The sequence below is a fragment of the Danio rerio genome, chromosome 18 (genome assembly GCF_049306965.1).
Source record: "Danio rerio strain Tuebingen ecotype United States chromosome 18, GRCz12tu, whole genome shotgun sequence".
Taxonomy (NCBI): Eukaryota; Metazoa; Chordata; class Actinopteri; order Cypriniformes; family Danionidae; genus Danio; species Danio rerio.
The window spans coordinates 4,014,231-4,032,800 of NC_133193.1; the positions used below are offsets into that span (position 1 = coordinate 4,014,231).

Below are 18,570 nucleotides of genomic sequence, written 5' to 3' on the forward strand. Positions count from 1 at the left end.
AATAAATAAATAAATAAAATAAATAATACAATAAAACACCGGAACTTAAATGAACAGTTGACTGGTCACATAACAAATACATATAGAAATCAGATTACACTGTGTAAAGGCATAAGTACAATCCATTTCTCCCAATAGTGCAGGTATTTGTCTATTTGTAGTTTTAAAGAAAAAGTCATCCTCTCCATATTTTGAACATTAGATATGATATCCAACCATTCAGATTTTTAGGGGGTTCCAGTTGTAGCCACTTTCGAGTCACAGTTTTTTTGTTGCAGGAGTATTTTTAATAAATACTTGTCTTTTACCGTTAAGTTCGCTGCAATATTTCCCAGATAAATTGTTGTAAAAGAAAATTCCACATCAACACCAAAAATATTTCGTATTACTTGCATTACGTCCTGCCAGTATTGGTCATTTTTTTTACTTGTTGCCAATAATGTCTTAAATAGATATCTATCCTCAACCTTAATAGGAATATCCTCCAAATAAAGTACGTCGAATAATCTAGCAATATGAAGACTAATAATACCATTGATAGCAGCAGTTTCCCAGAAGCTATCAATTCTTGTGCTCTGCCAAAATATGTGTGCATGATGTGCCTCTTCTACCCCACAGTTCCTCCAACAATGAAGAGGAGTCCCTGATTGTATTGTGTTAATAGAGTGGAGGAACTATGACGTCACCTTGTAGGCTAATTGGCTGCTAGCATAAAACTGGTTCCCTCGATAAAATCCCTATAGGATTTTCCCATAGGCTTTGCAAAGATTGCTAATAATAAGCTCTGTGTTCAAACACAGTTCATTACACTTTATTGTTTGGGATTTTTATTCAAGGCCACAAAATCTAAGAAGCCCATAATGCTGCCGGTGACTTTTATGGACGGCACGACGAAAACTCTGCTGACAGACTCTGCCACTACAGCTAAAGAGCTCTGCAACGCTCTGTCTGACAAGATCAGCCTTCAGGACCGCTTCGGCTTCTCCCTCTACATCGCACTCTTTGATAAGGTACAAAGTTACACACAAACACACACACACACACACAAACACACACACACACACACTTTTTCTGTTTCAATTACTTTATAGTTCAACCTATTAACTCTACAATAGAGGTTATATTGTCCGCTAAATTATTTACATTTTTTGTTAAATGTTTCTAATTTTTATTAATAAGCATTAAGAACTAAGAAAATATCACAGGTGAAAAAATTGAAGAAGAAGAACAAAATCACAGGAGCGCTATTTATTTGGACTTTTGCTGTGTGTATATATATATTAATGTGTCACTGTCGGGTCATAATGCAGTGTTTTTCTTTTTGTTCCAGGTTTCGTCTCTGGGCAGCGGTAATGATCACGTGATGGACGCCGTGTCTCAGTGTGAACAGTACGCTAAAGAGCAGGGCGCACAGGAGCGAAACGCCCCCTGGAGACTCTTCTTCAGGAAGGAGATCTTCACGCCGTGGCACGACCCAGCTGAGGACGCTGTCGCCACAAACCTCATTTACCAGCAGATCGTACGCGGTGTCAAGTTTGGTGAATACCGCTGTGATCGGGTATGAACTGACACTAATAGCCTGTGGTGCTTATAAAAGGCTCAAAATTAGCACTTTTCTCCATGCATAAGTTAAACAGCCACAGCCATGTCACCCTGCAGCCCAACACCGGTTACTCACTGAAGCTAAGCAGGGCTGAGCCTGGTCAGTACCTGGATGGGAGACCACATGGGAACACTAGGTTGCTGTTGGAAGAGGTGTTAATGAGGCCAGCAGGGGGCGCTCAACCTGTGGTCTGTGTGAGTCCTAATGCCCCAGTAAAAGTGAAGGGGACACTATACTGTCAGTGGGCGCCGTCTTTCGGATGAGATGTTAAACCGAGGTCCTGACTCTCTGTGGTCATTAAAAATCCCATGGCACTTCTCGTAAAAGAGCAGGGGTGCAACCCCGGTGTCCTGGCCAAAGTCCCTCTATCGGCCCTTACGATCATGGCCTCCCAATCATCCCCATCCACCGAACTGGCTCTATCACTGTCACTTCACTCCACCAATAGCTAGTGTGTGGTTAGCGCACTGGCGCTGTTGTCCTGTGGCTGCCGTCGCATCATCCAAGTGGATGCCGCACACTGGTGGTGGTGTGGAGAGACCCCCCCTCTCATGATTGTGAAGCGCTTTGGGTGTATGGCCATACACAATAAATGCGTTATATAAATACACATTACATTACATTACATGTTTTCAAAATGTTATATTGCATTGACGAGATGAAGCGAAAACAAGATTATTTTGCTTTACTTTCACCATTGACACATTTTTTACTTGTTTTAGGAAAATATGACTAATTTTTTACATTATTTCTGAAAACAACACAGTATTTTTTACTTACTGATTTAAGATTGTTTAGATATTCTGATTAAAAACAAGAAAAAAAACTTTAAAATAGCAGTTTTGGACACCAATCAATCTGGTTTCAAAAGTAGACACGCCACTGAGACTGCACTAAGAAACGGTTGTCTGTGTTTTTGGACCGCTTAACTTTTCTATTTGACATGGCATCACACGGTGTGTCATTCAGAAACATGTAACGATGTCAGGATATCGATATGTCTGACAGATATTTTTTTTAGATGATGCACTTGTCACATTCGACAAAAGTTTTGTTCAGCAAACACAGACAATGCAGAAATCACATTAGGCAGATTCATTTTGTCACCTTCAGGGAGACCAGTACATAAGCAAAATGCTATTTTGGGTCTTTTGAAACGCCATACCAAAAGTTTTTACTCACGCGCTGTATGTCTAATGTGGGGATATTATCTTTCTCTTGTTTGTTTTTTACATTGATTTTTCCTTCTCTATCTATCCGTCTTGTGTGTCTTCCGGGTGAAGGAGGATCTGGCGGAGCTGGCGTCGCAGCAGTATTATGTAGATTACGGCTCTGAGATCCTCGTTGAGAGACTGTTAAGTCTGATTCCCTCCTACATCCCGGACAGAGAGATCAGCTCGGCCAAGACTGTGGAGAGATGGGCTCAGTTCATCATGGCTGCGCACAAGAAGGTGCCAAAACTTAATCTTAAACCTTGTGTAATTGAACATGTGTGTATTGTGTAGAATAATTAATAAAACTGAATGCTGGATGCATTATTTAAATGCAATGCAAAATATTACAAATAGTTTTAGGCTAAGTTGTGATTTCAGTATTCTTGTTCATAAAATGCTGTCAAATTGAGAATTGTTTTTTAAAAAATTAAGTTAAAACTCTGATTAAAAAAAAATGCACTAAGATAAAAAAAGAAGAACCTGAGCATAATATAAATGGTCATGAGAAAGTAACATATGTAAACATATAGGTAGGTCCAGACGGAATCTGTAGACATTTTTTTGCCATTTCTGCTGAGAATTTTGGTGAAAAATCTGTGGATTTCTGAGGAATTATTTTGGAAGTATCACAACTAAAACCTTAATATGTGATTATAATAAAATCTTTTTAACTTTTATCTAATGTTTAAAATGCAAATCCAATTAGACTCACTTTATTTGGTAAACAAGTCTCTCATATAATATCTCTAGTAAAAGACAGAAAATATTACTTAACAAACTGCACTGTATGTAAATCAGATGAACATTTTCATATTAGTCAATAATATTGCTGTAATTAATTTATAAATTGAATAAACTTAGATTTACTCAAGTCAATAAACAGAATTAATGATGGGCTAAAAATCTGCAGAAAATCTGCGGAATTCTGCACGTGCAGATTCTGTGTGGGTCTACATATAGGTATAAAGGGTGAGGTCAGCCCAAATCCAAAGAAAAAAATGTTAAGTATGCTAAATTATCACAAAATAAAGCTTATTTAAATTGAAAAGAAAATGACGTAAAATGGCAACGCAGTGGCGCAGTAGGTAGTGCTGTCGCCTCACAGCTAGAAGGACGCTGGTTCGAACCTCGGCTCAGTTGGCGTTTCTGTGTGGAGTTTGCATGTTCTCCCTGCGTTCGCGTGGATTTCCTCCGGGTGCTCCGGTTTCCCCCACAGTCCAAAGACATGCGGTACAGGAGAATTGGGTAGGCTAAATTGTCCGTAGTGTATAAGTGTGTGTGTGAATGTGTGTGTGGATGTTTCCCAGAGATGGGTTGCGGCTGGAAGGGCATCCACTGCGTAAAAAAACGTGCTGGATAAGTTGGCGGTTGATTCCGCTGTGGCGACCCCAGATTAATAAAGGGACTAAGCCGAAAAGAAAATGAATGAATGGATGACGTAAAATTGGAAATAAATGAACAAAATCATCTTTAAATTATACTGATAAATTGCATTTTTTTTATATCCCACAATAAAAACATTGAAATAAGACACCACATTCATGTTATAATTGTACGTTTATTAAACAAAAAGCAGCCTTAGGGTGCAGAAGGCATAAAGAATGTATTTTCAAACTTTTGCCTCGCACTGTAGAGTAAATAAACACAATGAAGCCGAAATGAACCATGTAATTTGATTGTTGCAATGAAATCAATAGAGTTGTGTTTGATTTGTAGGGCGTCTACACTCAGAAGAGGGTGGATCCTCAGAAAGTCAAGGAGGAAGTTGTTGATTTTGCACGTTATAAGTGGCCTTTATTATTCTCCAGATTCTACGAGGCCTTCAAGTTTTCAGGTATTTATTTTTTCGTTATGTCAGATTAATGTGAGAAACTGCAGGCAAAAACATTTCATTCACCAGTCTGGTTTAAGTTTTGCTTTTTTCTCTTCTTTTCCTCATTGTGTTTTTCTGTATAATATATATATAAAACAACTAAAATCGTCATAATTCTCCACTTTAGAAGCTTTAACATGCACCAGACTTCACAGTTTTATTCATACATTATATATATATATATATATATATATATATATATATATATATATATATATATATATATATATATATATATATTCTGAAGGTTTTTACTGAGGGATTTGTAAAAAAATTATAAGCATTTAATGCACAAAAAGGTTCTGTCTGCTCACAGTATTTCCTGAGTTATAAAGTGATAAAAGGTAATTTTTAAAATCCACTTTTAAAAATATTTAAAAATCCAATATATATCCAATATAAGTGCATATTTAATGACTGAATATCTCATTTGCATAGTTACACAACATTGTAGATATCTTCTAATATAAAAACTTAAACATGGGCAATATTCTGCTCGTTTTGCAACTCATCCGTATAGTGCGTAAAATTGAATATCTGTCCACTGATTGGTTGATTGTGTTGCTATTTGTCTATGTTTTAGTTTCTTACAGAAATATTGCAGGTTTTATGGCTGTATGTTTGTGTGATGGGCTTGCCGTATTGTGTTTTTAAGGTCCTAGTTTACCCAAGAATGATGTGATCGTGGCTGTAAACTGGACCGGTGTGTATTTTGTGGACGAGCAGGAGCAGGTTCTTCTGGAGCTCTCCTTCCCAGAGATCACAGCCGTGTCCAGCAGCAAGTACGACTTTAATACTGTGATTTACCTGCAGGGATTATACAGCTGAAGAGAACATTATTAGCATTTTTTACACCCATTTTTTTTAAATGTTTCAAACATTTACCAAGTGCTGTTTAACAGTACAAGGAATTTTTTTCTCAGTATTTTGTATTATAATTTACTTTTGGAGAATAATTTTTTTTCCTTTTAGTTTGGCTGGAATAAAAAAAATAAATATGATATTAATTAATATTAATTATATAATATTATTAGAACTATATTATACTATATTATATATTATATTTTTTGATTGGCTACAGAACAAACCACTGTTGTCCAGTGACTTGCCTAATTAGCCTAAATTGCCTAGTTAACTCTTTTCCCACCGTTGATAATTTTTGAGAGTTTGTGTTTTAGGTAGATAATGGTAAGGGAAGCCCTAACATATGTCATGGGTGAGTTTCAGGACTTCTGGTTCTCCTGTGAGCGAGATAAAAGACAATCAGAGAAAGTAAAATCAGATTGCATGTAAATATATACATGTGTGTGTGTGTGTGTGTGTGTGTGTGTGTGTGTGTGTGTGTGTGTGTGTGTGTGTGTGTGTGTGTGTGTATATATATATATATGTATATGTTGTTAAACAAAGAAAGGAAATTTTCACAGTATGTCTGATAATATTTTTTCTTCTGGAGAAAGTCTTATTTGTTTTATTTCGGCTAGAATAAAAGCATGTTTGAATTTTTTAAACACCATTTTAAGGACAAAATTATTAGCCCCTTTAAGCTATATTTTTTCTCAATAATCTACAGAACAAACCATCATTATAGAATAACTTGCCTAATTACCCTAACCTGCCTAGTTAACCTAATTAACCTAGTGAAGCCTTTAAATGTCACTTTAAGCTGCATAGAAGTGTCTTGAAAAATATCTAGTCAAATATTATTTACTGTCATCATAGCAAAGATAAAATAAATCAGTTATTAGAGATGAGTTATTAAAACTATTATGTTTACTATTGTGTTGAAAAAAAATCTTCTCTTCTCTCTGTCAAACAAAAAAAATAAATAAACAAGGGGCCAAAAATTCTAGGGGGCTAATAATTTTGACTTCAACTGTATATATATATATATCTTGACAATTCACTCCTTTTAGTCAAAAGTGTTGCATTTGAAAAACAAGAACACATGAAGATATACATAATCTATAAACATATATATATATGTGGGCGAAGCAGTGGCGCAGTAGGTAGTGCTGGCGCCTCTCAGAAAGAAGATCGCTGGGTCGCTGGTTCCAACCTCGGCTCAGTTGGCGTTTCTGTGTGGAGTTTGCATGTTCTCCCTGCGTTCGCGTGGGTTTCCTCCGGGTGCTCCTGTTTTAAAGACATGCGGTACAGGTGAATTGGGTAGGCTAAATTGTCCGTAGTGTATGAGTGTGTGTGTGTGTGTGTGTGTGTGTGTGTGTGGATGTTTCCCAGAGATGTGTTGTGGCTGGAAGGGCATCTGCTGCTTAATAACGTGGTGGATAAGTTGGCGGGTCATTCCGCTGGGGTGACCCGGATTAATAAAGGAACTAAGCCGACAAGAAAATGAATGAATGAATATATATATATATGTTTTTGGTTTAAAAGGAGAGGCTCAGTTCTATATATTGATATAAATATGAGCTTATATTCCTAGCAGTAAATATTAATTTAGGTAGAAATCATCAAAAAGTCTGGTGGTGAAAAAAAAACAATAAAAATGTCACTTTTAGCTGAATACTAGTATCTTGCAAAATAACTAATAACTTATTGAGTACTGTCATCATGGCAGTGAAATTAGTTATTAGAAATTAGTTGTGTAAACTGTTATTTTTAAAAATGTGTTGAAAAAATTCTCTGTAATAACTTGCGAAAATATTTCAAAAGAATAAACGTTTCACAGAATGGCTAATAGTTTATTCTTCCTTCTGTGCTGAATGAATGATCTTCTGTGTTTGTCAGAGGCGGGAAACTTCAGGCTCAGAGCTTCACTTTGGCCACCATTAAAGCAGACGAGTTCACCTTCACCTCTAATAACGCAGAGGACATTCGGGACCTGGTGGTCACTTTCCTGGAGGGGCTGCGCAAGAGGTCAAAGTTCGTCGTGGCCTTGCAGGACAATCCCAGTCCAGGTCAGAGACACACAAACACATCAGACTCTATTAATAGACTTGAACTCTTTTGCTTTTACTTAAATGGGTCAATTTTAGAAATGCATGTACAGACTATATTTCTGCACGCAATCAAAAGAGAAGAACGCGAAATTACTGTTTTGCATGGAATAAATAAAACAACTCAAATTTCTAGCAGAAAAGAAAACATGAAATACACTTCATGTAGAAAATAAAGTCAGAGTTCAGCTCGAAATTGAAGATAAAATATTTAATTATATTATCCATAAACAGAAGGAAGCCCATTTTAGCTACCAGGTAACATTTCATATATATATATTTATATATACGGCAAAAGGAAACCTAAAATAATTTTAAAACCCAGGTCAATTTAAGACTAGGGCCCAGGGCATATTTCAGTCTAAATCTAAGAAAGTACCAAAACTAGAGCTACTTTAACAAAATAACTTAATTTCAATTCCCCCACAGTTCAAACACATGCACTATAGGGGAATTGAACAAACTAAATTGTCCATAGTGTATGTGTGTGAATGCAGGAGTGTATGGGTGTTTCCCAGTGTTGGGTTGCAGTTTGAAGGGCATCTGCTGAGTAAAGCATATGCTGGATAAGTTGGTGGTTCATTCTGCTGTGGTGACCCCTGATGAATAAATGGACTACGCCAAAAAGAAATTGAATGAAATTAGTACACCCAGTATGAATATGTTATGGGGGGAAATGTAATAAAAGATAAACAGGAAAAATTAAGAGAAATATAAAAGATATATTTTATAGTTTGTAATTTAGTTGTTGTTGGTTCCTTATTTGAATTGACATGCATTATCTTTCCATTCCTAAAGCTGGTTGGGCACCAAACTATTTTAATGAATTTAACTGTTTAATAAAACTGATTTGTTTAAATGCACCAGTGTTGTTTGCCGGTTTGGTCTCTCACAACAAACGATATCTTGGAGCCAATAGCTAGACTGTACAATAGGTCTTATAAGATCCACAACAGACTTCCTGGATGGACACATCACTGTTTTGCTCTATCACTTTCTAATGCTTTAACATCTCAAAACTACATTATGAACACAGGTATTAAACTGTACTATCAAATTTTAAATAGCGCTACCTTAGCAGCCCCTTGTGCTTTGGTACCAAAACTCAACACAAGGACTGATCGTTCCACGAGATCTGTAGTAAATGGATGATTGCCACTACCGGCTTTTGAAGACTGTTTTGGACAGAGATCTTTCTTTCATGTTTTGAGAATCCCACAACATCTCAAAACAATACCAACACTGAGACTTTTTTAAAAATGCCATGCTCGTCATCTGATGGTGAACTATCGCTGTAGCCACTGAGAGAGACACCTGCTTTTCTCTACTTTATATGTTTGGGGATTGTTTGTACTGTGTTGATGGATGAGATGTCTGTCTGTTTTATGCTTTGCAGAGCAGGAACCTGCTGAAAAACAGCATTCATGCTGAGTCAAAAACAACAAATAAAACAAGTCAATAAAAAACTATAAATATATAAATAAAAATAATTAAAAATATATTGTGTAAATTCACTTTGAAATTGATACAGAAATAAATTTTCAAAAGGGACACCTTGTTTATGCTGTGCATATTATTTTATTTTAATTTATCATCATTATTATTATGGTTATTTATTTACATTTTTTGAGTCTTGTATTGGGTAGGCTAAAATTGTCCGTTGTGTATGAGTGTGTGTATGTGTGTGTGAATGAGTGTGTGTGCATGGATGTTTCCCACAGATGGGTTGTGGCTGGAAGGGCATCCGCTGCGTAAAAACGTGCTGGATAAGTTGGCGGTTCATTCTGCTGTGGCGACCCCGGACTAAAATTCTATTTCAATTCAATTCACCTTTATTTGTATAGCAATTTACAATGTAGATTGTGTCAAAGCAGCTTCACATAGAAGATCATAGTAAATTGGGACAGTGATGTTCAGTTCAGTGTAGTTTAATAATCACTACTGAGGGTCTAAACCAGGTGTGGGCAAACATGATCCTGGAGGGCCAGTGTCCTGCATAGTTTAGCTCCAACCCTATTCAAACAGACCTCTCTATAGAGATCGAGTTATCTTGAAGACACTGATGAGTTTGTTCAGGTGTGTTTGACTAGTGTTGGAACAAAACTCTGCAGGGACGCCGGCCCCCGAGGATCAAGTTTGCCCATCCCTGGTCTAAACACTGGAGGGCAAATCCATCGATGCGTAGCTCTACTGATCCCAAACCATGCAAGCCAGTGGTGACAGCGGAGAGGAAAATAAACTTCACAAATTAATAAAGGGACTAAGCCAACTAGAAAATGAATGAATGAGTCTTGTATCTTCTGTCATGTCCCTCAGCTGCTGATGACTCCACATTCCTGAGTTTCCTAAAGGGGGATCTGATCGTTCTGGACCAGGACACCGGTGAGCAGGTAATGACGTCCGGCTGGGCTCACGGCACCAACGACAGGACCAAACAGAGAGGAGACTTTCCCGCGGACTGCGTTTACGTGCTGCCCACCGTGGTCAGACCACCCCACGATGTCGTGGTACTGCTTTAACATCATATCCCTAATTACACATGCCACTAAAACTTGTCCCAGAAACCTGTCCCATACGGACCTGGACTAAACTGCATCATTTTGCTATTGCATCATTTAAATGCAATAATTAAATCTAAATAATAGGATTAAGCTAATAATTGCTGTAAGGAGAATCACATTAACAAAGGTGATGAACCCGGAGTTAAATCAGGCATGTAAACATCTTATTAGCATTGTTGCTGTTCTGACCAAAGTGCAGATGTGTAAATAAAACAGCAGTCAGTAACACAGCTACTCTTAAAAAGTCCAGCATTTGGGCTGTGTAGTGAAACGTGATTATTTTAATGCACATAATGCATTTCAATAGGACAAAAATTGCCTATAGTTTGTAATAGAAAATAACTGAGAGTTTTGCTTCCAGTTCTGACATGCAAACCTCAAATTTCAATTTAAGCCCTTAAAAATAATCCCATTATCCATGCACAAGTAAAAGCGTCTCTTCTGTGCTCTCTCTGACTGCATGGCTTAGGCTTTTGTCACGATGACCCCAGATCAGCGTCAGGAGTCGCTCCGCATCTCACACGTCCCAGCACTGACCGAGACGGAGGAGAGGGTAAAGCCCTACACGCTGGAGGAGTTCTCCTACGACTACTTCCGGTCAGCACAAATTACATTTCAAAATGAAATAACGATCAATTTTTACATATTTAAAATGTCATTTTTTTAATTATTATTTATTTATAATTTTTTCTATTTGGTCGAATAACTGTTTTTATTTAGATTTTTGCATACTGTATATTATTTAATATAAAGACTGCGTCAATCATGGCAAGCTATGGAAATGTCTGAAGCAGATGGGCATCCCGCAGCATTTAATAGATCTGACACTCAAAAGTCCACGGTCAGGACGGCAATTGGCAACACTGACTGGTTTGGGATTGAGAAAGGTGTTCGACAAGGATGCATTTTATCGCCTACCCTGTTCAATCTGTATGCCGAAGTGGTCATGGGGCTATGCAATCTGGCCAATTACCATGCGGAGTGAAGATCGGCGGGAGAAACATCAACAACCTTCGTTACGCCGATGATACGACCCTGATTGCAGAAAGTGAAAAGGACCTCAAATATGTGGTCCGAAGAGTGAAAGAAGAAAGTGAACGCATGGTACTGTACCTCAACATCAAGAAAACAAAGGTAATGACAACAGCAAGCAATGGTACAGTCCACATAACAATTGACAATGAGGAAATCGAATCAGTCCAAGACTTCATCTTCCTTGGATCCAAGATCGACCACAATGGCGAGTCAGGGCCGGAGATCAGAGGAAGAATCGCACTTGGCCGCAGTGCAATGCAAGGAATGGAGAAGTTATGAAAAAGCAAGGACATCAGCATTGTAACAAAGATCAGAATAATCAATGCCATCGTTTTCCCACTCTCCATGTATGCATGTGAGAGCTGGATACTCAAGAAGAAAGACAGAAGGAAGATCGATGCTTTCAAATTGTGGTGCTGGAGGCGAATGATGCGCATACCATGGAGGGCGAGAATCACAAACAAAACGATCCTGCAGCGTGTCAAACAAAATGTATCGCTAGAGGGCAAAATCACCAAGCAGAGGATCTCGTTCTTTGGTCATATCATGCGAGCCAACTCCATGGAAACAGCTTTAATGCTCGGTGCAGTCAGTGGATCGAGAAGAAGAGGGCATCAAAGAACAACCAAGACTGACACGATCTTGAACAACTGAAAGAAGCAGTCAGAAATAGGAAAGTGTGGCAAATCACGATCCATAAAGTGGCTGAAAGTCGGTATCTACTGGTTGGCTAATTATCATCATCATCATCATCATCATAATATTATTTAAAATATAACATTTATATTGTTTTTATAATATTATTTTACATTATTATTTTATGCTGAAAAAATAGGCTGTTTTCTTTTGGCAGAATATAATTGTTTCTTTCTTAAATTTAGGCAGATTTTTTGGATCTGGACCATAAAATATGCTTCTTTCTTTGTCCCATATTTATTTATTTATTACAAAATATATATTATTTTATTACAAAAAGAGTCTATTTAACTCCCATGTCAACCCAAAATCAAATAAAAATTATATTGTAATATAACAATTTATGTGAATTAAGTAAATTAAACATCATCTGTGATATTACTCAAACAAGAATGCAAGGAGATATAGTTTTCTTGACATTTTAACAGGTTATGTTGAAATCCTAATTTTTCACTAGTTCTGTTTATTTATTTATTTTATTATAAATGGTTTGGTCACACTGTACAATAAGGTTTCATTAGGAAATGATAGTTAATGTTAAGTATAAACAATGCTTGTACGGCATTTATAAATATTGATATCAACATTTACTAATGCTTTATTAAAATACAAAGTTTTGCTTCTTAGCATTAGTTAATCCACCGTGAGTTAACAAACTAACATTGAAACTGTATTTTCTTTAACTAGAACATTTTTGCTAACTAGAACAAATACTGCAATAAATGTATTGTTCAGTGTTTGTTCATGTTAGTAAATGCATTAACTAACATTAACCAACACAACCTTGTTGTCAAGTGTTACCAATGGTTTTATTGTGCTCGATTCATCAATGCTTGATGTTTTGAAGTAAAAACATTTTAACTTTACATTAAAATCGAAGAACATGTTGGCGCAATAGCCTAGAGCACAGGTGTCAAACTCGGTTCCAAAAGGGCGGCAGCTCTGCACAGTTTAGTTCCAACCCTAATTAAACACACCTGATCAAACTAATTGAGTCCTTCAGGATTGTTTGAAACCTTTGTGCAGGGCTTTGGCCCTCCAGGAATTGAGTTTGACACCCCTGGCCTAGAGGTTAGCGCGCCGAAATATGATGCAGTAGCACGTTAGGGTGTCCTGAGTTCGAATCCCAGCTCGAGGACATTTCCCTACACCCCTCTCTCTCTCCCACCTCGCTTCCTGTCTCAATACTGTCCTATCTAATAAAGGCAAAAAAAAAATCGAAGAACATGATTAATAAGCAGAGCTGCCGTGTGTTTTGTCCCGCAGGCCTCCTCCTAAACACACTCTGAGTCGAGTGATGATCACCAAGAACCGAGGGAAGGATAAACTGTGGTGCTGCACTCGAGAGCCCATCAAACAGGCGCTGCTGAAGAAGTGTGGGGGACACGAGGAGCTCTCACAGGAGGCCTGCATGGCTTTCATCGATATCCTTTCTGCACAATAGTTTCATATGTTTGCTTTGGTTTTTACTTAACCTAGAACATACAAACTTCATCATCATCATCATCATTTTCATCCGCTTATCCGGGGCCGGGGATAATCGCGGAGGCAGCAGTCTTCACCAGACTTCCCTCTCCCCAGACACTTACCTGGGTTTCCTCTGGGTGCTCTGGTTTCCCCCACAGTCCAAAGACATGCAGTACAGGTGAATTGGGTAGGCTAAATTGTCCGTGGTGTATGTGTGTGGATGTTTCCCAGAGATGGGTTGCGGCTGGAAGGGCATCCGCTGCGTAAAAACTTGCTGGATAAGTTGGCAGTTCATTCCGCTGTGGCGTACTTGGATTAATAAGGGACTAAGCTGACAAAAAAATGAATGAATGAATGAATTATATCATTTTATTATATTTATAAATATTTATTTTTCTTAATTTTAAGCAGAAATGGGACGTGTTTGCATACAATAGGCTATTTTATGACCAATATTTATATTATATCATTCATTCATTCATTTTCTTGTCGGCTTAGTCCCTTTATTAATCCGGGGTCGCCACAGTGGAATCAACCGCCAACTTATCCACCACATTTTTACGCAGTGGATGCCCTTCCAGCCGCAACCCATCTCTGGGAAACCTCCACACACATTCACACACACACTACGGACAATTTAGCCTACCCAAGTCTTTGGACTGTGGGGGAAACCGGAGGAAACCCGGAGGAAACCCACGCGAACACAGGGAGAACATGCAAACTCCACACAGAAACGCCAACTGAGCCGAGGATCGAACCAGCAACCCAGCGACCTTCTAGCTATGTGGCGACAGCACTACCTACTGCGCCACTGCTTCGCCCTATATTATATTATATCATATAATAAATAAATGTTTGATTTTTAAAAATATATATTTTTTAATAATAATCATTTTATATTTTTTCTTCATGTCTGGCTGACCTAGACCAGAAAATACTTTATGAAAAGTATACGTTAGTATATTTTTCAAATTAATTTTATTTGTATGTTAAATGATGCTTGCTTCTTCCACTTAATGCAACAAACACTTTCATATTTGTATTTATTTATATTAATTATGGGCTTAAATTACCTGGTCTCCCAAAAAGTTTTTTTTGCCTTCAAATTAAGCTCCAAAATATCCTTTAATTTGCAGTGTATTGTGTGTATGATTCTCCTTGACCGTGTGTCCTGCACCAGTAATGAAGTATATGGGTGATTATCCGTCTAAACGCACACGCTCAGTGAACGAGCTCACGGATCAGATCTTTGAAGGAGCGCTGAAGGCTGAACCACTCAAAGACGAGATTTACTGTCAGATCCTCAAACAGCTGACAGAAAACCACATCAAGTACGTCATTCACAAACTCTCTATAGCGGTCAAAAGCTTACACTAAAAAATGTTTTTGTGTTGTTTCTAGTCCAAATATCTACAAATTCGTGAATCAAGACATATTTTCCAGACAAGCAAAAGAATATTGCCTTGTTTTCAGAAATAATATGTCAAAATGAAGTGAGTTTTTCTTTAAATAAGCAAAATAATCTGCCAATGGGGTCAGCAAAATAATCTTTGATCTCAATTTGAAGTAAGATTATTTTCCTGACCCCATTGGCAGATTATTTTGCTTGTTTTGGAGAAAAACTCACTTCATTTTGACATATTATTTCTGAAAACAAGATAAAACTTTTCTTTTTGCTTGTCTAGAAAATATATTTTTATTTAAGAATTTTTTTGTGTGTGTATTTGTGTGAGTTTGTGACTGTGTGTATGTGTGTTTATCCATGTTTGTGATGTGTTTTGGTGCATGTATGTGTGCTAATTGTTAACACACGTACACATTTGTTTTGTTTGTTTTATTTAAATTCATTTTGAGATATACTGTAAATATTTATATATATTTTGACATATTCTGTGTCTGTCTGTCTGTCTGTCTGTCTGTCTGTCTGTCTGTCTGTCTGTTTGTCTGTCTGTCTGTCTGTCTGTTTGTCTGTCTGTCTGTCTGTCTGTCTGTCTGTCTGTTTGTCTGTCTGTCTGTCTGTCTGTCTGTCTGTCTGTCTGTCTGTCTGTCTGTTTGTCTGTCTGTTTGTCTGTCTGTCTGTCTGTTTGTCTGTCTGTCTGTCTGTCTGTTTGTCTGTCTGTCTGTCTGTCTGTCTGTCTCTTTGTCTGTCTGTCTGTCTGTCTGTCTGTCTGTCTGTCTGTCTGTCTGTCTGTCTGTCTGTCTGTCTATGTGTGCAGGTACAGTGAGGAGAAGGGCTGGGAGCTGCTCTGGCTGTGTGTTGGTCTCTTTCCTCCCAGTAATGTCCTCTTACCACACGTCCAGCGCTTTCTACAGTCCAAGAAACATCATCCTCTGGCTCTGGACTGCATGCAAAGACTACAAAAAGCCTTACGGTGAACACACACACACACACACACACACCAGCCGTGGAGTTGTTCTTCAGTAGGAATTTAGCAGAGACATCTGCATTACACTGAACTAAGCTGCAACAGTGACATTTATACTGAAACCGTTTCAGCAAAAAAAAATATATATTATTATAGCTGTTACTCTCTTTTCTTCATCTTTGTTATCCTCTTAACAGTCCAAGCTGTTTTTAACATGCATTTTTTATTTTTCTTTGCTATTTGGGCTTATTGGAACCTAATTAGAATATAACCTACGAATCATTTTTTGGTTTGATGTACTTTTAGAGAAAAATGATGTCCATATATGTGGACTCGTGATTTCCATATAACACAATAAAGTCAGCTTTGTGAAAACGCTTTATTTCTGCCTTGAACACAGCAGTTTTTTTTCCTGACTGTTTTTGATGCATTAATAACACATTCACATATATTTTTGAACATGTTTTGACTATCAGTACATTTCTATCAAAAAAACATTTTTTGCCCATTTTGGACACTTAAAAATGGGTTTCATATGCTGCAAAACAGTTGCAGCATGACACTGTATGTATGTAACAGACTATAAAACATAAGACATAAGAGCTAAAATGTGCTGTCCACGTACAGTAGGTGAGAGTTCAAAGTGACCATTACCGCCGGGGCTTATACCGCCGCCGTTTGAAATTGCTGCCGCTCTGTTTTTAGTGTATGACCGCAGTTAGTGAATAATCCGCCAGGGGGCACAAAGGGACGGGATGCGAACGGACAGAAATAGCCTATACAGCAGCTACTAATATGCTACTGTGCTTGTAAATGAGATTAAACATTAAGTCAAAACATTATAATTCCTTCATTAATCATTTAAAATTCGTTAACACACTTTATTGTAAACTTTTTAAGTGCAAAGAGGACTCGTTTTGGAAAATAGAATTGAAGAAAAAAAAGACAACTAAAATGAAAGCACAAACATTCAGTACAAATAAGTAGTTTTAAATAAATAAATAAAGCAGTCTTTTAGCCGAAATATAGATAGATGTTCAGTGTTTGCTATTTTGATAGGACTAAGACTTTTATGTTTCATTTATGTTTTCATTTACGTTTTCATTTACATTTTCGTTGTTGATTATATTTTATATCTCATTTTATGTCTCAATTATTGCACAGTTCAGCCGTGAGGTTCATCTTTGGGAAACGCCCCCCTCTGGGCCAAAGCGGGTTGATTTTTAAAATATTAAAGATATAGATTAATTAAATATTCAGCAAAAAAGAACGAATATCAGCACGCAGTAGTTGCTTTATTTTAGGCATGTATTCAGCTGACAGCGCACGTTTTAATCTTGCAGTTATGATAACTTTTATTGATAATGTTTGTTTTTATCAAATTTTCTGTCATTTATTTCTCATTTGCTACTTATTTTATTAATTTGTTGATGTTAATATATTACATAGGCTATTTGTATATGCATATCTAAAATCCTTTGGCATTCAAATTTGCTTTGAGCTTGAAAAAGAGAAAGAATCTGATTTAGCCTGTCAGAGTGAGAACATTGCTTCTGAATAGCATTTCTTTTTTACTTCAGTCTTTACTTTAACCTATTAAAAAGAAAAGTGTCATAATAAATACAACTATTATTATTAAAAATGGAATTATGTTTTGTTTATCGCATATATATAAGTGATATAAGTGATGTGGGTAAATGGTGTGTTTTAATCCGGCTACCACCGCAAGTGCATGCGGGAAGCACTGTAATTGATAGTTTTTCCAATGAGTAGTGAAATACATATACATTTTTATTAAGTGTTGTTCACATTAAATAATAATACAAAAACATTTATTTAAAAAATATTTTGTGACACCCACATCCGTCATTTAAACGCAGGTTTATTTTATAAATAATAACTCAGAATTTATGCGTTAGTTTTAGTCCGATAAAAAACTAACGTCTATACAATACTATATGTAAAAACTAAACTGTTATGAACTAACTTTTGGGAAACTGCGAATTTAACGAACTATTTTTGTAACGACTGGACCTTAGTTGGCAAGCCATTGTTCTAGCTGTCCTGTACAGCGACCTTGAGTGTCATGAAAGGCGCCTTTAAATAAAATGCATTATTATTATTTATTTAGCTTACCCAGTTATCCTGTACCGCATGTCTTTGGACTGTGGGGGAAACCGGAGCACCCGGAGGAAACCCATGCGAACGCAGGGAGAACATGCAAACTCCACACAGAAACACCAACTCACCCAGCTGAGGATCGAACCAATGACCTTCTTGCTGTGAGGCGACAGCACTACCCGCTGCCCCACTGTGTCGCCCTTTATTAAAACTATTATGTTTAGAAATGGGTTGAAAATATCTTCTCTCTGTTAAACCGAAATTGGGGAAAAATAAACATTGGAGCTAATAACTCTGACTTCAACTGTACACCTCAAAAAACTTCATATTTAATTGGAGCTTTTAGTTTAGTTTATAATAAATAAAATATTTACTCATACTATTAAGTTCAAACTTAACTTAATTTTTTTTTTTGAGTTTAGCAATTGGTATTGTATTTAGTTTTTATTTATTGTTTCTTTTGCATTTCAGTTATTTTGGACTGTGTAGATTTTTTATATAGCTTTTTTGTTAGCTTGTTATATTTAACTTCATTTTGATAATGTAGAATATTCATTCATTCATTCATTTTCAGCTTAGTCCCTCTTATTAATCTGGGGCCACAGCGGAATGAACCACAAACTTATCAAGCATGTGTTTTATGCAGCGTGTGCCCTTCCAGCTGCAACCCATCACTGGGAAAC

The 18,570-nt window shown here is 37.0% G+C and overlaps 1 protein-coding gene across 7 annotated transcripts in view; it reads left to right on the forward strand.

Moving 5' to 3' along the window:
* Positions 1-18,570, forward strand: part of myo7aa (myosin VIIAa) — a 111,066-nt gene that overhangs the window by 77,884 nt on the left and 14,612 nt on the right. For all 7 annotated transcript variants that reach the window (NM_152983.1, XM_073928789.1, XM_073928791.1 and 4 more), the window contains 11 exon segments: positions 837-1,010; positions 1,331-1,558; positions 2,887-3,054; positions 4,534-4,651; positions 5,346-5,472; positions 7,433-7,602; positions 9,958-10,148; positions 10,672-10,799; positions 13,200-13,357; positions 14,578-14,731; positions 15,617-15,772. In NM_152983.1, coding sequence (NP_694515.1) covers positions 837-1,010; positions 1,331-1,558; positions 2,887-3,054; positions 4,534-4,651; positions 5,346-5,472; positions 7,433-7,602; positions 9,958-10,148; positions 10,672-10,799; positions 13,200-13,357; positions 14,578-14,731; positions 15,617-15,772 — 1,772 coding nt within the window.